General features: G+C 38.4%; 1 protein-coding gene across 7 annotated transcripts in view; it reads left to right on the top strand.

Annotated features, from left to right (window-relative positions):
* Window positions 1-22,769, top strand: part of Mindy3 (MINDY lysine 48 deubiquitinase 3) — a 71,648-nt gene that overhangs the window by 36,670 nt on the left and 12,209 nt on the right. For all 7 annotated transcript variants that reach the window (XR_009379382.1, XM_059263602.1, XM_059263600.1 and 4 more), the window contains one exon: window positions 16,641-16,713. Coding sequence is in view for 6 of the 7 variants with exons in the window: in XM_059263602.1 (XP_059119585.1) it covers window positions 16,641-16,713 (73 nt within the window). In the remaining variant the exon portion in view is untranslated. The remainder of the gene's footprint in view (window positions 1-16,640; window positions 16,714-22,769) is intronic.

The raw sequence follows: 22,769 nt of genomic DNA, 5'->3' as shown, positions 1-22,769 counted from the left end.
TTGTAGCATGCTTTTTCTAGTGTAAGATTGCTTCTATAAGAATTGTTTAAATTTCACTGAACTGATACTCTCAAGTTTTATTTATTTTCTTCCTGCTTTTATTGTGTTGGCCAAAGTCCAGCTTACAGATCTAGATGAAGGTATATGTTGCTTTAACCCGGACAGGCCATAAGTGTACCTGTGTGAAAATACAGGCCATCCTGATACATTGAGTCTGAAACTTGCTGTTCATTTCCCTCTCAAAATAGGGAGGATGAAGTCAAACTTAAAAACAGAAAACTGTGATTCTGGATACACATTTCCTCAGTATATACTTCTGGAAAAGAAAAGCAGACTAGATTTACATTAAATGTGTTTTTAAAACAATTATTTCATCTCTACCCCTATTCTTTAGGAAAACTGACATAAACCTATGCAAGTGAGTTTGTGGAGATGGGGCACTTGGGGTCTCACTTTATAGCCAAGGCTAATGCTATACAGACTGAGGCTTCCTGCCCCAGTGGAAAATTTCATAAATAGTAAAAGAAGCTATTAACATTTATTGGCTCAATTTTAGATATTTTAAAATATGAAGCATTTGTATATTCTTTGCTACATAAAAATGCTGGAAGTTTTGCTGTTCTTGGAATTATAAAAGGAAACATTCACTTTTTGGTTTGATCTTTTAAAAAATACTTCTATATTTTAAACTATCATTTTTGGCCATATTTTGGCTACTATTTTGTTTTGTTTTGGATTTTTGTCTATTATTTTGTGGTTAATTTATTCACTCTATAATTGACCCCAAAGAATCAAAAGAACATAAGTTTTTTTCCCAAGAGTTTATTAGAAATAAACTGTAAAGTTATAGAAATAATTTCATAGGACAGTTTTATATAAAACTGGCTCTGTGTCTCGTGTTCTGGGTTTTTACTGGTTGGAGTTAGACCCGTTTGCTCTTTGCTCGTAGATGTCAGCAGCCTATAAGGAAGCATTGTTTTTTGTCTGCAAACACTTGGATTCCTCATGCACTATACGTGGGCTGCAGATGTGTTCATTTCTTCCTGGGCTCAGTTATCCGATGTCTTCCAGGGATAGTTTGTGCCTAGAGTTATGCCAGCTGCTGTGAGAGCAGTGTTAAACAAATAGATATTGTTCTTGCTTTTGTGAGGTATGTATCCTAATGCAGGAGGCTATGGCTAAAGTTTCCACACTCAGAAATTTTCAAGAGGGATGAGTCTTGACAAAGCTCAGGTCCATAATACCATGGGAATTTATCTGAGTTTTGAAAAGCTGAGATGTTTAAAAATTCTCTCTTTAGAATATCCTGAGTCTTAAGGAGCTTCCTTTCTAAGATGGAAATTTGTATTTCAGAAAATTGCTACAGGACACCTGAGGCCTCTAATCTTCCCAGCCATGGATTCTTGGTCAGATTTACTATATATAGCAGGCATCCATTTCTGCTCATGGAGCAGGCCTTAAATGTAATCAGAATGCAACTGGTTACTTCTGACATTTGTGCCACAATTGCACTTATGAGCATATCTTTCCAAGCTGGTCATCATGGTAGCTCACAGTATTTACAGCTGCATAAGATCATTAATGACTTTTCTCTCCAGAAGCCGACTTAGATTCTCCCAGTAAGTACTATGAAAGCTATCCTTCGGGGAAGAAACTTCTTTCTCGGTACCAGCTTGATTTCTCCATGCCCTGTGACCAAAGTATGTAGTATGTTCAGCAATGGGCTATCGTCATCAAGTTCTGGTGAGCAACCTAGAACACTGCCAGTAGTCTATATTGTTCCTCTGGGAACCCTCTGACCAACAACTTGAGGGGAGGCACCCCTCATTTGGCATTAGGCTTGTTATTTGGCAATCTAGAGCTTGGAACATTATCCCCTGTGTAGGATAATGTGAATTTAACCCCTTTGGCATTTATGCATGTTTGTGCGTGTGTGTTTAAGAAGCTTATAAAATGGGTTTTCATATGAGTTCTAGTTATCCCCCCATACCCTCCTCTGCCCTACTCTCCATTCCATTCCCTACTCAAACTCTTTCCCATCATTGCTCTTCATATACCCTGTTTTCTTTACCCCTGCCTTTAAAACATGTCTTCCCCAAGTGGGCCCTTTCTGCCTCGTTTCAGATAATAGTATAGAGTGGAGTCAAGTACCTGAATGAGAGATTTGCATCCTGAGGTAAAGTGACAGGACTGGTGATGCTTTTGGTTTGGTAGACAAGCTATAGAAATGTCTAAGGAGACACGTGTGTCTGATGATTCGTCCTCAAAGATGTGTACTTGACAGCTATGCTATTCTTTTTAAAATGTTTATTATTTATAATTTTAAATTTGAATATATTTTGATCATATTCTTCCCCTCCCCCAAGTCATTCTCGATCCTTTCCCCCTCCCTACACACTCAACTCTAAGTTCTTTTTCAAAAAACAAACAAAAACCCAGTACAACAAAACCAAGAAAACAAAACATCAAACTCTAACCAAATAAAAGCATACAAAAAAAAAAAAAAAAAAAAAAAAAAAAACCCTATGGAGTCCATTATATATTGATCAGCTACTCCTGAAAATAAGGCCCTCCCTGGAGTGGTTGATAAACCCAGTGTCACTGTTAGAAAAACTGACTTTCTCTCTCCCAACACGTGTAAATGACAGTTTAGTTGTTAACCTTTACCCTAGTGGTTAGATTGTCTTTCATTCTTTTTTTTTTTTTTTAAATATAACAAAATAAAATATAACAAAACAAAACTGTCACATTAGAGTTGCATAGGACAAACCAACACAAGGAGCCCAACAGAAGGCACAAGAATCAGAGACCCACCTATTTGCATACTCAGGAATCCCATAAAAAACACTAAGCTGGAAGCCATAATGTATACACAGAGGACCTGGTGCAGGCCGTGGGCTGCTTCATTCCCTGAGTTTATATGAGCTTTGCCTGTATTGATTTAGAAGGCCTTGTTTCCCTGGTGTTCGCCAACCCCTCTGGCTTTTATACTCTTTTCTGCCTCTTCCACTTCCATGGAGTCCCTGAATTCTGAGGGAAGGGATTTGATGGAGACATCCTGTTTAGGACTGAGTATCCCAAGGCCTCTCTCTGCATAATGTCTGTGGGGCTCTGTATTTGTTCCCATCTGCTGCAGGAGGAAGCTTCTCTGATGATGGCTGAACAAGGCACTGATCTATTGAGTATAGCAGGATGGCATTAAGAGTCATTTTATCACTATGTTTGTTGTTTTTGTTTTTTCTTTCATAAGACCAGTGTTACTTGGTTTTACCCTAGGTAATTATCTAGTCTCTGGTTCTTGGCAACCCAAGTAATGCTGGGTATAGGTTCTATCTCATGGATTGGGCCTTAAGTCAAATCAGTTATTTGTTGGTTACTCACACAAGCTTTGTGCCACCATTGCCCCACCATATCTTGCAGGCAAGGCACCATTGTAGATCAGAGGGTTTGTGGCTGGGTTGGTGTTTGCATTTCCCTTTTGGAAGTGTACAGTATACCATCCTTTACCAAAGATGCTAGAACATAAGGACAAAGGCTCTATATAGGCACCAGCTTCTCATATCCATGTTTAATGAGTTGTGTAGGTGTTATATAGTTTTGTTATTCTTAATGTACTCACTATGATTGAAAGAGTTCACTTGGCATTTGCAAGGCAGGTGACCTTGAGATTGAGGCAATGAAAGATAAATATGTAGAGAACTAAGCTCATAGCTGCTCAGATATCACTTCCATATTGAATTTTCTTCCAAGGGTACTGGTAGGAAACAGTCTATTATAGATAATACATGCTGCAAATATTGTTCATTTGTAATTTATATTTAGCACAAAAAATAACTGTTAGAACATTTGACCTAAGCCCCATTTTTATTCTAAAAGAAATATTTTTAAGAGAGAAAGATCAATTCTAATTTTGCATGCCTGAGAAAGCAAAAATAGTCAAGTTTACATAAATTACCTGAATACCAAATAATAGCCTATTAAACTTAGCCTTCTCTATGGTGTGAAAGGATATGTATCAAGCTAGTTAATAATGTAAAAGGTATTGGTAATAACATTGAAAACACAAATGACTCAGAATTTTGTAAAAATTATGCAAGACTGAAATCTGTAGAACTAAATTTTGCTTTAGTAAAAATAATTGCCATTACAGATGTAGTTTGAAAGCCTGGTTTAAAGATCTAATTAGAGGCTTATTTTAATTTCTAGATTGTCTTATATGTTCTGTATACATGTCATTAAATTATTGGAAAAATGTAAGCTTTATTTATTAGACTCTTTGTAAACAGAAATGGCAGCTATGTGTTTCACTCTGAAAATTAAGACAGAAATTGTAACTACATGCTAGAAGTAAGCTAAAGGGCAAACTAACATTTCATTCAGTAATAACACTAGTTTTCTATGTGTTTTGTGATTTAAAGTATTTTTGTCAATGATATTCCAATGTGTATATATTGAATCTTTGTAGTAATTTATGTTTTAAAAAATTCCAAAATTTTCACAAAAACAGTTTTATGAATGGCACTGAAAATATACCAGTGTCAAGTAATTGATGCCTTTGGCTGTTTGTTATATATTTTTTAAATAAGCATTTACATATTTACATATAAGATACGAAAAGGTCTTGACCCATACATTTAGTGAGTCATAGACTGACCCACTTTTCCATCCCTTTTCTAGGAAAAAAAGAAAAAACTCCTTGACACTGAGACTTCTGTTTTATTGCAAATTACAGTTTGTGTTTATGCATTTTATTATGTTCTCTATCCTTATTTCTAACCTAACTTAGACACCTTTTTATATGTCTTATCAAAATAATGGGCTTATATTTTTGATTGTGAGCCTAGCCTTTAACAGCTGAGCCATCTCGAAAAAAAAAAATAATAATAATAATAATGGGCTTAGCTTGAAATTAAAGCTTAGTATTTTATTTTTATAATAGTACGTCTTTATTTTCTGATTTCAAAACAGGTATAGTTATATTGGTAAATTTTGCAGTGCAGTGAAATGTGGTGCAAACTGAAGAATCCAGCCTAATCTCACCATGTAAATAATAATAAACTTGCTGAGCAACCCCAGAAAGTGGTTTCTTTTTTTTTTTTTTTTTTTTGTAGCTTTTAATTCCAAACAAGAATCCAGTTAAGCTTTGTACGTTGTAGTTGATATCTATTTATCTGTTTTAAATTAGAACTTTGGTTTCTTGATTCTGGTCTTTTAAATTGAATTTACTGTATTTTATATTATAGAAAACATGTTGCACTAATGATAGTTATCACTTACTTTGAACTAGTATTTATCCAAGAATTATCAAAATGTTCTTGGCTTCATGTAATACTTTGTTGCGCATAGTGGAAAAACTATAAATTTGAAGTAAATGGGATGAGGGAATACGATAATGATTGACTCGAATAAATCGTTAGCAGTTTGAAGAGGGCCAGAAAGATGGTTCGGCAGCTTAGAGCACTGGCTGGTCTTTTCCCAGCACCCACGTGTCAGCTCACAGCTGTCAAACTCCAGCTCCTGGGGATCAGCATCCTCTTCTGACCTCAGCAGGCATCAAGCACACATGAGATACGCTAATATACATGCAGACCCTAATATACACAAAATTAAAATAAATAGAAATTCCTTTTTTTAAAAAAGGTCACCTTACAACACTGTTGTTACTTAGGTCAGATCATCATTCACTTTTTAACGGAAGCACGGAAGACATGAGAGGTGTAGACTAGACACTGTGGCAGTGTTGTGAGCTACCCAGCCTAGTTTTAAGCCTTGGGCCATTTTAAAGCAAGTGCTGTTTGTGAAATGTTTATGTTTTCCCTAAATTTGTTGTGGTATCTTGTAAATATCAATTCTAATACTTGTAAGTAACAGTTTATTGAGCTTAAGAGTCCAATATTACTGAATGATATTTGAAGAGTAGTTATAAATAAGCAGCATCAAAATACATATCATCCTTCAGATTGCTGTTGTGATTTGAGGGTGGATAGGGAAGCTGCTCTCTCAGAAGTAACCCATCATCTGACTGGCTGGGGTTATCCTTTGATAAGAACGACTGACTGTTGAGTTGACTGAAACTTTTAACACCATGTCGTGTATCAGCTGCCCGGTGACCTAGGACTTACCTTTGCAGTGCTGTTGGTATCTGTTTCTGACCCACAAGAGAGAAATGTTTATAAGATTGAAAGAAATTTTTATCACAAGTTGGTTTTATTGAGTCAATAGTAAAATGAATTTAATCATTTTAAATGAACACATTAGATAACCATATTAAAAATTTATTACACGTTTTATGGAATTTTCTCTGATTTTTAAATTCGAACTTTCCATTGTGTTTTAGAACTCATCTTTTCTGATACACTAGTGATCTTTTTAAAAGTCTAACTAAACATGAGCCTGTGTTAAGAGCGAAGGTGATACTGCTTTCACTGACACAGTATCTCAGGGAGTCTGCTAGAGAAACTCACTAAAACCGCCTTATGTGGATTGGAGATTGATTCTTGTCTTAGGGAAATGTCATCGAATCTCCCTGCAGAAGCCTTATGGGAACTGCAGAGTAGGCAGGCAGCAGAGTTCCCACAGGCCTAAGACTGATGTAGGCAGGAGAGATGCAGTAAGTAAATGGACCCTTTCAAGAAAGAAACTTAACTCCTGTTAAGTTGAATGGAGAATTTTTCATGCTAGCTATCTGAGCTTTGACAGAACAAAACCTTTAGATCTGCCAAAGGGAATATGCCCTGTGGGCATGGGTCTCCAGACATCCCTCTGTGGTGCCTCTGACGGTGTTGAGAACTTGCAAACTCACTACACAAGAGCAAGTCCTACGAAACTGTGTTCAGACTTCCTTTGTCCTTTTGAATTGTTTCCCTCTAATATCAGAACATGAAGCTAGTTCTGTTCGACAAGGCTGCCTGATGAATAATAACGGCTGTTCAGTAGTTTCTTTGTGGAACTTACTGCACCATGCTTTCCTAATCAGTGCAGTTCTCTCAAAATCACAGTGCCTGCCTGGAGTCAAGAGCCGGTCTCCTTGTGACACGTTTGCACACTGCAGAAAGGCTGCAGTGTTACAGGCTGAGCATGTGGGCACTTGCCCTTAGCTTGCTCTTTTCCAACCATTTTCACCTGTGATTCTTTACCTCTTTCATAATTGGGTTTAAGAATGAGTTACTTGGAGCATTTTCTTAATTTCTTATTTGAGAACTAATTATGAAGTTAATTTGCATTGTTAACAGAACTTTACATTTTAAAATAAATTACTTTAGATATTATTAGATGATCTTTTTATTGTGCATTTTAACCTAAATGTGAGCTAATCATTGCTAATTCAATATTTTTAAAAAATGGTAGGAGCAAGCCTATGTACTCAGAAGTTTTGTCTTCAAAGAAACAGGGACTAAATTCTTTTTAAAGTCATTTTAAATTTCCTTTCAAGGTTGGGGTGATTTTTATAGCTTTGATTTTGTTCTGGTTTGGGGTTATAAAATCTCTCTCTCTCTCTCTCTCTCTCTCTCTCTCTCTCTCTCTCTCTCTCTCTCTCTCTCTGGGTAGTCTCATCTTTGACTTTTCCTATAAGAAAGTACTTTTTCTCTCAGGTAAGAGCATAAGTACACATTACCATTTCAACAGAAAATACACATAACAGGAGTGTAATGCAAAGGAGAAACACAGCTTGTAACCGTTCCTTCCCCAGCCCTCTTCCTTATGTCTGGGGTTGGGATGCACAGGGCCTGGCATCTGTGTGATGCTCTGTGTAGCATTAGAAAGACCACTGCCGCCTTTAATCCCAGCACTCGGGAGGCAGAGCCAGGCGGATCTCTGTGAGTTCGAGGCCAGCCTGGGCTACCAAGTGAGTCCCAGGAAAGGCGCAAAGCTATACAGAGAAACCCTGTCTCAAAAAAAAAAAAGAAAGACCACTGCACGTAAGTGCGAGAGAGATCCATTTTTTGGGGTGTTTTAAATTTGTCCAATTCTGTTTGAATTTAAATTTAAAAATAAGTAAAATGCTTTATAGTGTTAATGTTTAGTGTTGTGAGGAAAATTCACTTTTATATATCTTTAATTATTAGATAAAACCATGAAGATTAATTCGTGGGCATTTTGTAATAATTTACTTCTGTATTTTGACCAAGTTTAGTCATCCCATCCATTTGTCTTAGATTTTACTATTTCTGCTGTTTACATTTCATAACTTACCCACTACAGGAAAGGAATAGATTTAAAACATGTATTTATTTTTTAGATTAAATCATAATTTGTGTGTCTTAACATCTGTCTTCCGAAATAAACTTAACAAATAATTTTGAAAATATTGAAATTCCTTGAAAGTTTGATGAGAAGTCTATACAAATTAACCATTTTCAATTATTTTGGCATTAAAAACATGAAGTATTAACCATAAGCCTCCCTAACTGCTTGGCGTATTTTAGGCCAATTCCCATTAGCAATTTAAGATTCTGCTGGTGGTGTGTATCACCACAAAACAAGGAAGACTGTTTTGATGACTTTGACTAGGAATCTGGAGTACAGTAGCGGTGTTTTTCCTGGAGGGCAGCATCACTTGTACGGCTCTACTCTCTGCTCTACTCTGACTGGGGGTCAGGGGTTGTTTGTTGTAGATAACTACAACACTTCTCAGTCTCAGTCTACCTGCTTCCTAGGACCAGTGCCTGCCTCCCTTATCTGTTGTCATAAGAGAGTCCAAATGATTGCCTAAAGAATCATGAGGCGCCGGGCGGTGGTGGCGCACGCCTTTAATCCCAGCACTCGGGAGGCAGAGCCAGGCGGATCTCTGTGAGTTCGAGGCCAGCCTGGGCTACCAAGTGAGTTCCAGGAAAGGCGCAAAGCTACACAGAGAAACCCTGTCTCAAAAAACCAAAAAAAAAAAAAAAAAAAAAAAAGAATCATGAGGCATCCTGGGTAGACAGGCCTTAAAGCTGTCCATCCTGATCAGTCTGTTTCTCTTCTTGTCAGCAGTTGAATCCACAGCTCTGACTATTTAATTGAGGGAAAAGAGTGTAGTCAGTAGAGCTTATTACAGGAAATAGACTTTATGTACCTATAAGATATGTAAGGAAAAATCTTACATATCTAATGTATGACAATTCCTAAATGTGCTTATTGAAATCTTGGCCAACATTTTTGGTCTAGCCTTGCTATCTTTGGCAATGTGACTGGATATTCTTGTCTTGTTTTGTTTTTTAATTCTTAACTGTATTATTCATGTTAAGTGGGGTAACTTGAAAGATTATTTTCTAAATTCCCCTAAAGGCAGTCCAAATATAGTAGCAGTCTTGGCACACAGGAGAGCCATTACAAAGTAGGCACCTTAGGCATTAGAAGTGCAACTTCTGACTGGACTGAAAAGAGAGAGGTTCAAGTGGGTTGCAGGTGCACAGTAATGAGAAAAGGCTACTTGTCACTGTTGGTGACTTTATAGTACTGGAGTTCCTCATCCCTCAGACGGCTCCTCCCTTTGCTGGGTGTGCTTCCACTTGTACATGTACAGCTTAGAGCTGTATGGAAGAGGAACCCCTAAAGGCTATTTCTAGCCTGGCAACTTTGACTTTGCTGATGAGGTACAACAGGATGGGGTACCACACAGCAATGGGCTGTTACAGAGATAGCCTGGGGCTTTTGTATGTTATTAAGAAAATGAAAACTAAAACAAAAAGACCTCTAGCTTCAAATGATAATGTGTGTTTTGAGAACATTTAATGATTAATTAAAATCTGTTTCTTGATAGTTCCCAAATCATTTTAAGTATAGTTAACAAGACAGAGTCAGTATAAAATAGATTATAAAGTGGCTCTAAATTTTACTTCAAACTGAAAGGTCAGTTATATATTTGTATTTCTTTTATTGTTTGGAGGGACCTAAATGGCAATATAAAATGTCTGCAAGCTAAAATAGCATTTTTTATGGGTCCAGTCATTGCATTGGGTAACCTTCTGGAAGTTCTTTGATTACAGCAGCAGATTCTTCCTGATAATGAAAAAAGGTGTGATGAGTAAATTGTTAAAGATCTCCTCAGTTAATTTTGATAGTAACTATACCTGAATTTATTCGATTCTTGTGTTTATGATGTTTTCCTCCTGAGAGAATTTAGAGTTACAGATGCTTCTGATATTGAAGCTTTTTCCTAAATGGTTAAATTAGAGGTGAAGAAAATACAAGTAGCTAATAACTTGAGTGACATAGAATTCCATCATTACAATCCCTTTAATTAGAACTCACTGTTGAAATGAGAGATTTGAGGGTTAGTGCTGTATATTTGGTCCTCATTTTAGAAGGTAATTTTAAGATAATTAAGTATTTATGAAACTGTTTTAAGTAACATATTTTTCTCTTTCATCTATTAGACTGTGACCTGAAGTGCAAAGACTAAGTCTTTCTCTACCAACTAATAGATGAGCCAAAGTAAGAAATAGGGAAGAAAAACTAGAAACTATGGGTGTGTAGATCGTGAGATTGGAATCTGCTAAATGTAAAGCCCAAGGGCTCTTACTATAATAAAATGTTAGAAGTAGAAAATCTGAGGGATGGAGTCCTCCTCAGACTTAGAGAATTATTCATGAAAGTTCTAGTTTAGTGCCTCGATGTAAAACATGAAACTTGAGAATTATGATACCCTCCCTGAAGTATTTTCCTTTAGGATTACAAAACACTCGAAATGAAGTAAGGTTCTCTATTTCTGTTCAAATTTGGTGCACAAATACATTGAATATTAGCATGCAGCCCAGTTTCCTGTGCGGATCCCTCAGCCGTGGGTCTTTGTGCTAGGGTCTTTGTTTCTCCACGGCATCCTTACGGAAAAAGGTTGCCAGCGGGACCGAGAGAACACAGTGTGTGCTCTTTTGTTCAAGTCTAATACCTTGCTGGCTTAGCATGGAATATGCTTGTGTTTATTGATGCTTAGAATTTAGACACAAGACATCAGGTAATTTTCTTTAAGTTGTTTCTTATAATGCTGGGGAGTTAATGTAACCCTCTTGTACCAGTAAAACTTTAGTGTTCCTTCCCTCAACTTTACAAACAATAAGAATACATTTCTCAGATTTCACTTAAGAGGAGTGTTAACATAATGCTTTACTTATATTTTCCACCAGCTCATTCCCCTAAATTGAGTATTCTGCTTGTGTTTTTACTTGAAGTACTATTTTACTATGTCATTATAAATTGTTAATTTATAGGTATATAAATTCGTGGAATGCAAAGTAATGTTATAATATGTAAACACACTGTGGAATAATTTAGATCAAGTTAGTTAGTGTCCATGACCTCCAGTCCTTATCATATTTTGGGGAGAATATTTAAGGTTTACCGTCTTAACAGTTTTGCAGTGTACAGTTGTCTACTGTCTGTACTCATCATAGTATGTACTAGAACTGAAAGGGAAACCTTCCTTCAGTCTGATTCTTCCTCCTTGGATCTCAGGTCTGTCCAGTCCTCCTAACCCCCAGATTCTATAATCAACTTTCTGCTATATACTTCTGAATTCAGGTGTTTTAGAATTCACATATTAATGAGAAGAAATATTTGCCCTTCTGTGCCTGACTTATGTAGTATAATAGTTTCCAGTTCTGTGTATAGTGATGGAAATGACCGTATTTCTTTTTGTAAAGACTGAGTAGTATTCCATTGTGTGCTACAATTTTCATTCGTTTATCTTTTGCGAGACATTTGGCTTTTTTCTCTAACATGTATCTATACTGCACATGACAGTATAGATAACTCTTTGACCTTGAACCTTTAGGGTTATCCCAGAGTGGGATTGCTGGATTGTAAGTAGTTCTTTCAAGGAACTTCTGCACAGTTTTCCATAATGGCATGGCTGTTTTGCATTAACTCCTAACTACCATGGTAAGAGCTTATTTTTACTTCCTTGCTGACACTTGCCTTTTTCTCATAGTGGTGAGATGATTTCCCAGTCTGGCTGTAAATTGCATTTCCCTGAGTTATAATATTGAGCTTTTTTTTTTTCTTTTCTCGTAAATTTCATGGCCTTTTGTATGTCTTGAGAGATGTCTATTTGTGTACTTTCCTACTTTTTAAGTTGAGTTTTTGTTTTCTTACTACTAAGTTGGGATCCTTATATATTTGGGGTAGTAATCCTTTATGAAATGCAGGGCTTGCAAATGTATCCTATTCGTGGGTTTTAAATTTGATGTGATCCAATTTGACTATTGTTGGTTTTGGTTCCTGGGGGTTTGAGTGAGATTATAGAATCACTGCCATGGCCAGTGTCATTTAGTTTTTCTATATTGTCTTCTACTAGTAGTTTTACAGTTCTCGTTTTTTACATTTATGTCTTATCCATTTTTATGTAATGTTCATATATGATGTGAGCTAACAGTCCAATTTCCTTCTTTTACTGGTGGAAATCCAGTCTTCTCTACACTGTTAAAGAGACCTTTCTCTGCCTATTTTTTAAAATTATTACTTTGTACGCATACACACACACACACACACACACACACACACACACACACACACACACACACACGGAAGTCAGAGAAAAACTTTCAGGAGTTGGTTTTCTCCTCCCACCATGTAGTTCCTGAGATTGAATTCAGGTTCTCAGCCTTGGCGGTAAGCGCCTCACTCCCTGAACTATCTAGATGGTGTTCTTTCAAATCAGTTCGCATGCCAGGATTAATTCTGGGCTCTCTGTTCTGTATGACTGTCTTATGCCACACTGTTTTACCAGTACCATACTGTTGTCCTCGCTTGTTCTTTGTGGTCATGATTGCTTGGCTATTTAGGACTTTTTGTGGCTCTTTTGTGGGAATTTTAAAATTGTTTTTTCTCTTTCTATGAACAATGATGTTAGAGTTTTAATAGATATTGTATTGAATCTACAAAGCACCCCAGGCAGTATGAACATTTTAATACTTTAGTTCTTCTGCTTCATGGTTATAAGGGATTACAATGAATAATTACATACCAAAAATTAAGTAACCTAGAAAAAATTAATTTCCTTGACAAGTACAACTATCTAGTTTTCATGAAAAAGTAAAAACCCAAAGATCAGAGGAGGGAATACTTCCAATTCTATGAATCCAGCACTGCCCTGACTTCGAAAGTAGACAACGACAGCTTAAGAAAAGTCAGGCAAGGTTGGTACATACCTGTGAGCCCAGCACACAGGAGGCTGGGGGAAGAGGAGCCTGTTCCAGACCAGGAAGGCAATAGAAGGAAAGGAGGGAAGGCAGGAAGCCAGTGTTCTTGACGACGTACATAGACTTCCTCAACAAACGTGAGCACGTGCAATTCGGCAGCACATAAAACAGAGCATCCACAATGACCAAGTGCATTGTGTTACTGGCATACAAGAGTGTTTCAAAATATACTAATCAATAAATGTGACATATCACATCAAAAGAATGAAGGATACAAACTATATGATTCTTATTAGATGTGGGGGGAGGGGCAAAAGTATATGACAGAATTCAGTATGTTTAGATAATTAAAAATTCTCACCAAGATTTCTATAGAAGGAACTCACCTCAGCACAGTAAAGGCCATATACAAGGAGCCCATGTATTCTCAACAGTGAAATGCTGAAAACTTGTCCCCTTAGCTGTAGAAGAGAACAAAGACTTCTACTATGTTTACCATAGTGTGGAATGTCCTTGCCAGAGCAATCAGGCTTGAGAAGAGACACCCAAAGAGGAGTAGACAAAGCAAAGTCACTGTGGTGTTGGTATGATCTTACATAGAAAACTCTACAGACTTCAGGGAAACACTGTTGAAACTAGCAAACAAATACAGTGAAGTTCAGAAAGGAGTGTTGCTGTACATTAGCAAGGGAACTGCCTGAAAGAACAAGGGAACAGCCTCAATTTATAATAGCTACCAAAAAGTACCCAGGAATAATTAAAACAAGGAGTTGTAAGATCGGTACACTGGAAACTGAAACATCAATGACAGAAATTAAAGGAACAAATACATGGGAAGATACCCCTTAGTCATGAATTTGGAAAATTAAGAGTTTTGTTTTTTAGACAAAAGCCTGATTTTTTTTCTTCCTCTATTTAGATCATAGTTTTATGTAATAGTTAGAAATTCTATGGAATATGTTGAAGTACATCAAACTCATCTTCTCATCACTAGTTGATACTACAAAAGATTAAATGGAGCAGGTGAATAGGAACACAACTGGTTCCAGTGCTGTTGAGCTGCTCGTAGCCAGGACGGCACTTGTGTTTATCCACTGGTTCACACAGACTCCCATAGAGGAGAACTGAAGAAAGATGGCTAGGAATAGTTCAAGGAGCTAATGATTATACTAGAATAAATGTAGAATAGAGACAGCTAAGGAATAGTATTTCCAGTGTTAACAGTTGCTCTCTGAACCTTTTCTTTTTCTTTTTTGGGGGGTGGGGTGGGGTGGGGGTGGGAGTTTCAAGACAGGGTTTCTCTGTGTAGTTTTGGTGCCCGTCCTAGATCTTGCACTGTAGACAAGGCTGGCCTCGAACTCACAGAGATCCGCCTGTCTCTGCCTCCCAAGTGCTGGGATTAAAGGCACGCGCCGCCACCACCCGGCACTCCCTGAATCTTGAAAGCTGGGATACAATCCTAGCTTTAGCCAAGAGCAAGGACTGTATTGGTGATGTGAGTTTTAAGAAATCTTGTTTGAGAGGCTGGTGACATGACTCAGTGAGCAGAATGCTTACCTAGCATGCAGGAAGCTCTGGATTCAATCCCAGCACGTTATAACCAGGAGAGAGGTGCATGCATACCTGTTATTCCAACATTCAGGAGGAGGGTGCCAAAGGACCAGAAGTTCAAGATCATCCTCACCTTCATAATGAATTTGTGACTCTGTCCAAAAATAAAACACTGTTTCAAATAAGTAAGCAAACATAATCCACAGGTCTCTACTCTACCAAAATTACACATGCATTCTTTCTGTGACCCAGTAACCTACTGTAGATCTCTTTTACAAATATAATTAAGCCCACATAAAATTATACCTTCACATTTGCTTGATGCATTGCTTTTGATAGCAAAAGATTAGACATAGCCCATTTATCCAGCAAGTAAGGAACTAAATCATGAATTCAGAACAGCATTGAAAGTTAAACCCCGGGCAGTGGTGGCGCACCGCCTTTAATCCCAGCACTCGGGAGGCAGAGGCAGGCAGATCTCTGAGTTCGAGGCCAACCTGGGCTACAGAGTGAGTTCCAGGAAAGGCACAAAGCTACACAGAGAAACCCTGACTCGAAAAACCAAAAAAAGAAAGTTAAAGCCAAGAAGACATTGCTTGGCATGTGCATATGTTCAGAAGAGCAGAAAATGCAGACAAGGCCCCTGTCTCGGACGGAAAGCAGGAAACATATTCTGTATTACCGAATCATTCAAAATACCAAGTCCTCTTTTCATTTTTTTTTCTTGGAATACATAAAAATACATCAGGTCTTGTGGGGTTGCTTTGTTTTGACTCCCATTCTTGACTTTTCATAAAACCGGAACATGCTGTCCAATCCTGAGGAGGTTAGACCTCAGGGTCAGGTAAGAATTTCGCTTACTGCTTCTTTAGTTCTTCTGCCATAAATGAGATAAGCATGGGTGAGGATAGAAGTTAAGAGTGTCTTTCTTTGAAAATTTGTCCATAAAACATTTTCAATATTAATATTTATACCTCATGACTGTTGGGTTTTGTTTTCTGGTTTGGTTTGGTTTGAGATGGTCTTGCTTTGTAGCTCTGACTGAGGATTTGAAATGTGTGAAGGAATGCCTTTTCTCTGATGAGGTGACGCACTGAACACAAATTTTTGTAAAAGCTTAGACAGAAGCTATGACTAGACATCAACTACAGGGCCTCAATTCTGCATTCTTGTCCGTCAGAAATCGGATTTCACAATGGCTTAGACGTGAGCAGTGATGCCCACTGTGATGGAGAAACTGCAGCAAGAGAGCGTGGGGCTTCTGTGCTGCAGTTCTTAGGAGCAGTGATGCCCACTGTGATGGAGAAACTGCAGCAAGAGAGCGCGGGGCTTCTGTGCTGCAGTTCTCAGGAGCAGTGATGCCCACTGTGATGGAGAAACTTGATTTATGAGTGAAGAGGAGGAACTCTGTCATAGAATGTCTCCTTGGAAGTTAATTAGACATGCAGAACCTGATGCGTATGTTACAATCCACTTATAAAGTGGTATCTGCCATTACAATACTCTGTGTGAGTGTCTGTTTCAGTCTTTGCTGTTAGAACAGTCTCATAGTTATAATCTCATAGTTTTGATTCCTTGAAAACTAGAGTATGTTCTGTTATATTTTCTGTCTTAGTTTTGACTTGTTGACAATTAGAAGATATTTGAAGTTATATATTTATGTACATATACAGTAATATACAATACACTTACAAATCACAGGTTCTTTGCATACTGTATTTTATATTCATTGCTTTTATGATGTTGGCATGGCATCCTCTCAATTTTCTGTGGTTAGTGTCATTTCCATCCTTCAGAAGTAAAATTAAGCACCTGAAAGAGTTGGTGGTTTCTCTGGCCACTCACCTGTGCTACATTTGGAACTCAAAGACTTCTGACTCCAAATGCCATCATTTCTCCACCTCACCCCTAATGTTTATTGGTAATGTCATGATGTTGCAGCTGATTGACAGTATTCGTTTTATTTTTTAGGATATGGCTTTAGTTGCCCCCGAGGCGCCTTCTGAGCAAGCCAGAAGAGTTTTTCAAACCTATGATCCAGAAGGTAAAACATCCTATATTGATACTCAGGTTTTGTTCAAAAGGTGATTGGATTACTAAATGGAAGATGACTGTCAGTTCTTATTAAACAACAAAAAAACAAAAAAACAAAAAAAAACAACAACAACTTAGGGAAAGTGATAAAAATGGAAAACAGAACAAGAAAGATAGCAGACTGTGGTGGCTCCCATCAAATTCTGCCACTGAGCAATTGTGTTTCTTGGTATCCTGAGTTAAAGGTGATTTTCTCTTTGATAGGAGATGTCAAAAGCCAGGACTCACTGAAGTAATATTCTTCCTTATTTAACTGATCCAGATGATCACTGAATAAGCAGATGAGGGCCTAGAGAGATGGCTCAGCACTACAGCACTGTCTGTTCTTGCAGAAGATACAAGTGTGGTTTCCATTACCCCTGTAACTCAGCTCCAGAGGATCTGACACCTCTGGCCTACACACACGCACGCACGCACGCACGCACGCACGCAATAAAAAAATAATTGAAAAAAATCTTCATGTGGAAGAATATCATCCTGATCATTCACCTTCTGAGCCTGTGTTTATTCTACCAAAAATTTCACAGATGTATCATTTAACTGCTACAGTTACTGTCACCTGAGGAGTCTCAATGGCCTTTTGTTTCTGTGCTGAGGAAAACAGTGCCTTAACCCTGCATCTCCCTCCCTTAAAGACAACTTCTCTGTGAACACCTTAAGTTCTGTTGTAAATTACCACATAGAAACCTAAGCTGTTAGATCAAGGTTTCCTTCAGAGCTCTGAAGAGCTTCAGTTGTCTTTGGGTTCTTTCTCTGTCTTCTCCTTTAAGCTCTTTATTCTTGAGAATCTGCCTTTTCCTCTTACAGTGCTCCTTTCTCATGCCTCTGCTGGTACTGCCTCACCAGGGAGCAGATTGGTTCGGGAATGACTGAAAAGACTGAAACCGACAATTCCTTTCAGTGCTTAATCCTTCAGCTTAGTTAACCAAGAGCAGTGATGAGAAAAGAAAATTCATCTTCATTAAGGTCAATCCTATAGTCTCTGCATAGACAGCAGTATCTACTAGAGGAAGAAGAACCCATTTTGCTTGCTTACTTCTTATTTAATACTTGAGTTTAGATAGCCTTGCCAAGCTAACACACATACAAATGTGGAGATGAAAACCTTTTGACTTAGTAAGTTTCTCCCTCTAGTAGAACTTGGAACTATATTACTTGATATGGATTGCATTCCATCCCTCACAATCATAACCCAGTAAATGGGTGAACTCGGTACTGGCAGGCCAGCCACCACGGTTAGCACATCTTTTGTGAGACCACATCCTGCACCTGCTTTCTTTTTTTAAGATTTATTTTTATTTTGTATATGTGTGTCTGTGTGTATGCCCCCTGTATGTGAGAATACCACATGCATACAGGTATTCTCTGAGGCCAAAAGAGGGTTTCCGATGCCCTGTAGCTGAAATTACAAATACTCATGAGTCTCCCAATAGGAGTCCTGGCCTTTTCTGCAAAAGCAGCAAGTATTCTTAACTACTGAGCTGTCTCTCCAGCCCCTACATATTCCATCTTCTAAACATAATGGACACTGGTATTTGTGAGTAACATTACAACTTAGAAAACATTTTACCTCCATGAAGATGTTAAAACAAACCGTGCCATGCATGTGACTGGTGTTCAGTTAGGGAAGTATTTGCTATGCTGGCATAAGGAACTCAACTCAGCTTCCCAGCACCCACATAAAAAGCTAACCATGGTGGTGTGTGCTCTTGATCCCACTGCTGGGGATGCAGAGACAGGAAGATCCCTGAACCTAAAAGACTGCCAGCCAGTCAAGCTGATTCATCGAGCTCTGGGTTCAGTGAGAGACCCTGCCTCAAAACTAAGGTGGAGAGGGAGTGAGGAAAACACCCAACATCCACCTCTGACCTACACACACCTTCATGAATACATGTACACGCCCACACCAACACACACAAAAACTTTGCTATGAACCTAGAAGATAATTCTCATTTTTTGCAAAGTTGCTAAACTAACTCTGTGTGCATCACTTTCAAAGCTACATATGTACTTCTAAGAACCAAGAGTAGGTTCTAGATGATCTAGACCAACAAGTCTGGACCCCTCTATACATTACCAATGTCTTTTTTACAGCTAAAGTCATGGAAATACTCACGCCATTCTAAAGTTGTTGACATTAGACTGCTGCTAATAATTTGGTATTGATTTTCCTTTTGCTTGAACAATTACAGTAATCTGTATTTTAGATTCTTCAGGATTTTAGAAACCTACTTACTTTGATGTCAAACAAAATTATAAGATCAAAAGTATATTTTTGAATTGCTAATTTCTCATTTGGAATGCTGTCAAATTTTAATCTTAGCAATGCTTTATTATACCACTTTAATTACTTGGCAGGGTTTCATGATTAAGTCACAAATTAAGAAATGACAATAATAAAAACTGCTCAGAACATAATGAGACAATTTATTAGGCAGCAAACCATTAAGCACGAACTTTTAAGGAAGTCCACAGTTTTATCTGTTGATCATTTTGTGGAGAAAAGTATTTAGATCTGGGCTTTGCTCTCAGGTATTTGCTATCCTGGGATAGTAAAATAACAATAAAATTAAGAGAATGGAGCTAGACTGGTGAAAGTGTCCAGACAGGGACAGCAGAGAATTTTATATTGTACTTCCTAAGATACTGAATATTAAGTAGAGATCTGTGGTAGCCAATAAGCACAGGGACTTTTCCAGATTACTGTTCCTGTCTGCTGGTGGCCAAATAAAATCTGTTTCACATTTAGAGATTGTGGGCTTGTAGCTGTGTAGGTGGAATTTTCCTGTGCCAGCAGCTGCTCCCAAATAAATACTCAGAAACTTAATATTAATTGTAAATGCCCAGCCAATAGCTCAAACTTGTTACTAGCTAACTCTTACATTTATTTATGTTAACCCATATTTTTTATCTTTGCTTTGCCATGTGACTTGGTACCTTTTCTCAGTACAGTATACTCATCTTGCTTATCTCTGCGGCTGCTGGTGACTTGCCAGCTCTGCCCCTCTTCCTCCCAGCAGTCTCAATTTGGCTCTTCCGCCTAACTTTATCCTATTCAGCTATTGGCCAGTCAACTTCTTTATTAAACCAGTCACAGTGACATATATTCATAGAATGTAAAGGAATATTCCATATAGCTGTGACTTAACTAAACAAAATAATTTTTTTCTCTATCTTTCTAATTAATCAAAGCAAGCTTACAGGCTTAAATGTCTTTAAAAGTGTTTTCAAACAAGTTACTTTATTCTTTTTTTATTATTAAAAAAAAAAACTTTTATTCATTTTACATACCAACCACAGATCTCCTACTCCTCCCACCCCCGCCTAACCCCCTCGCCCCAACCCACCCCTCATTCCCTCCTCCAAAAGGGTGAGTTCTCCCATGGGGAGACAGTAAAGCCTGATACATTCAATTGAGACAGGACCCAGCCCCTCCACCTGCCTCAAGGGTGAACAAGGTATCCCACCATAGGTAATGGGATCCAGAAAGCTAGCTCATGTATCAGGGGTAGATCCTGATCACACTGCCAGGGGCCCCTCAAACAGACTCAGCTACACAACTGTCTCCCATGTGCAGAGGGTTTTGTCCGGTTCCATGCAGGTTCCACAGCTGTCAATCTAAAGTTCATGAATTCCTATGAGCTTGGTTCAGTTGTCTCTGTAGATTTCCCTATCATGATTTTAACCCATCCCCCCTCCCTTGCTCATATACTCCCTCTTTCCTCTCTTCAACTGGACTCTTGGAGCTCAGTCTGGTGCTTAGTTATAGATCTCTGCATCCGTTTCCATCAGTTACTGGATGAAGGCTTTATGATGACAGTTAGGGTATTCACCAATCTGATTACCAGGGCAGGCCAGTTCAGGCACCCTCTCCACTATTGCTAGTTGTCTAATCTGGGGTCGTCCTTGTAGATTCCTTGGAATTTCCATAGCACCAGGTTTCTCCCTTACCCCATAATGTCTCTCTCTATCAAGATATCTCTTTCATTGCTTTCCTACTCCATCCCTCCCCCCAGCTAGACCATCCTATTCCCTCATGTTCTCATCCCCCATCACCTCCCCTCTCCCCCCCCCCCAATCTCCAGTTTACTCATGGAGATCTCCTCTGTTTCTCCTTCTCAGGTGATCCATCAGTCCCTCTTAGGGTCCTCCTTGTTTCCTAGCTTCTCTGGAGCTGTAGGTTATAGTCTGATTATCCTTTACTTTACCTCTAGTATCCACTTATGAGTGAGTACATACCATGTTTGTCTTTCTGAGTCTGGGTTACCTCACTCAGATTGATCTTTTCTAGTTCCATCCATTTGCCTGCAGATTTCATGCCACCATTGTTTTTTACAGCTGAGTAATACTCCATTGTATATATGCACCATTTTCTTTTTCCATTCTTCAGTTGAGGGGCATCTAGGTGGCTCTCAGGTTCTGGCTATTACAAATAATGCTGTTCTGAACATAGTTGAGCAAGTGTCCTTGTGGTATGATTGAGTATCCCATGGGTATATGCCTAAGAGTGGTATCATTGGGCCTTAAGGTAGATTGATTCCCAATTTTCTGAGAAGTCGCCATACTGATTTCCAGAGTGGCTGTATCTGTACAGTGGAAAAAAGAAAGCATCTTCAACAAATGGTGCTGGCATAACTGGATGTCAACATGTAGAAGGTTGCAAAATAGATTAATATCTACCACTATGCACAAAACTCAGATCCAAGTGGATCAAAGACCTCAACATAAATCCAGCTACTCTGAACTTGATAGAGGAGAAAGTAGAAAGTAGCCTAGAATGCATTGGCACAGGAGATCACTTCCTAAATATAACGTCAGTAGCACAGACACTGACAGCAGCAATTAATAAACGGAACCTGCCGGGCGGTGGTGGCGCACGCCTTTAATCCCAGCACTCGGGAGGCAGAGCCAGGCGGATCTCTGTGAGTTCGAGGCTGGCCTGGGCTACCAAGTGAGTTCCAGGAAAGGCGCAAAGCTACACAGAGAAACCCTGTCTCGAAAAACCAAAAAAATAAAAATAAAAAAAAAAAATAAACGGAACCTCCTGAAACTGAGAAGCTTCTGTAAGGCAAAGGACACAGGAAATAAGACAAAACAACAGCCTACAGAATGGGAAAAAATATTCACCAACACCACATCTGACAGAGGGCTGATCTCCAAAATATTTAAAGAACTCAAGAAACTAGATAGCAAAATAACAAACAAACCAATTAAAAATGGGCTACAGTCTAAACAGAATTCTCAACAGAAGGATCCCAAATGACTGAAAGATATTTAAGGGATTGCTCAACATCCTTAGTCACCAGGGAAATGCAAATCAAAACAACTCTGAGATACCATCTTACACCTGTCAGAATGGCTAAGATCAGAAACACTGATGATAGCTTATGTTAGAGAGGATGTGGAACAAGGGGAACACTCCTCCACTATTGATGGGAGTGCAAACTTGTACAGCCACTTTATTCTTTAGACCTCCAGTTAGTTGTAGCTGGACAGGTTGTAGTTACACTAGCCCTTCACATTAAAATCTATGCATTTTTAATTTTCACAAATGACCTGAAGCATTTTAGTCAAGGTCAATCTATCTTGAAAAGGGTAAACTTCTGTTCAAGATGATTACAAATACAAAAGGCCTTTGTATAGTTCTAGCCTCTCTCCTGCCTACTAGACTAAAATTAGGCATCCAGAGTGAGCAACTGCTCACACTATCTGTAATTTGTTACAGGAGTAGGACTTTTAGACAAAGTTGTTTTCTTTTTTTTTTTTTAAATTCTCTAATCGCTGAAAAAGACATTATGCTGGCTGCTAATTTAAAGTAGAGGCAATCTTTGGGAATGAGTAGTCGCGAACTGAGCATTGAAGGGAACAAGCAACTGACTTGTTCAGAACTGCTGTCATTTCTAACTGCCCTACAGGGGTTTCGCTTGTGTCATTAATTTTGGCATCAGTAGAGTCAGAGTCACTTTCTATACTATTCTGTGTATATACACACCACCATTTTAGTTG

Source organism: Peromyscus eremicus, chromosome 5 (assembly GCF_949786415.1).
Source record: "Peromyscus eremicus chromosome 5, PerEre_H2_v1, whole genome shotgun sequence".
NCBI classification, from domain to species: Eukaryota; Metazoa; Chordata; class Mammalia; order Rodentia; family Cricetidae; genus Peromyscus; species Peromyscus eremicus.
Note: the sequence above shows the minus strand (reverse complement) of the source record. Positions and strands in the feature narration are given on the sequence as shown.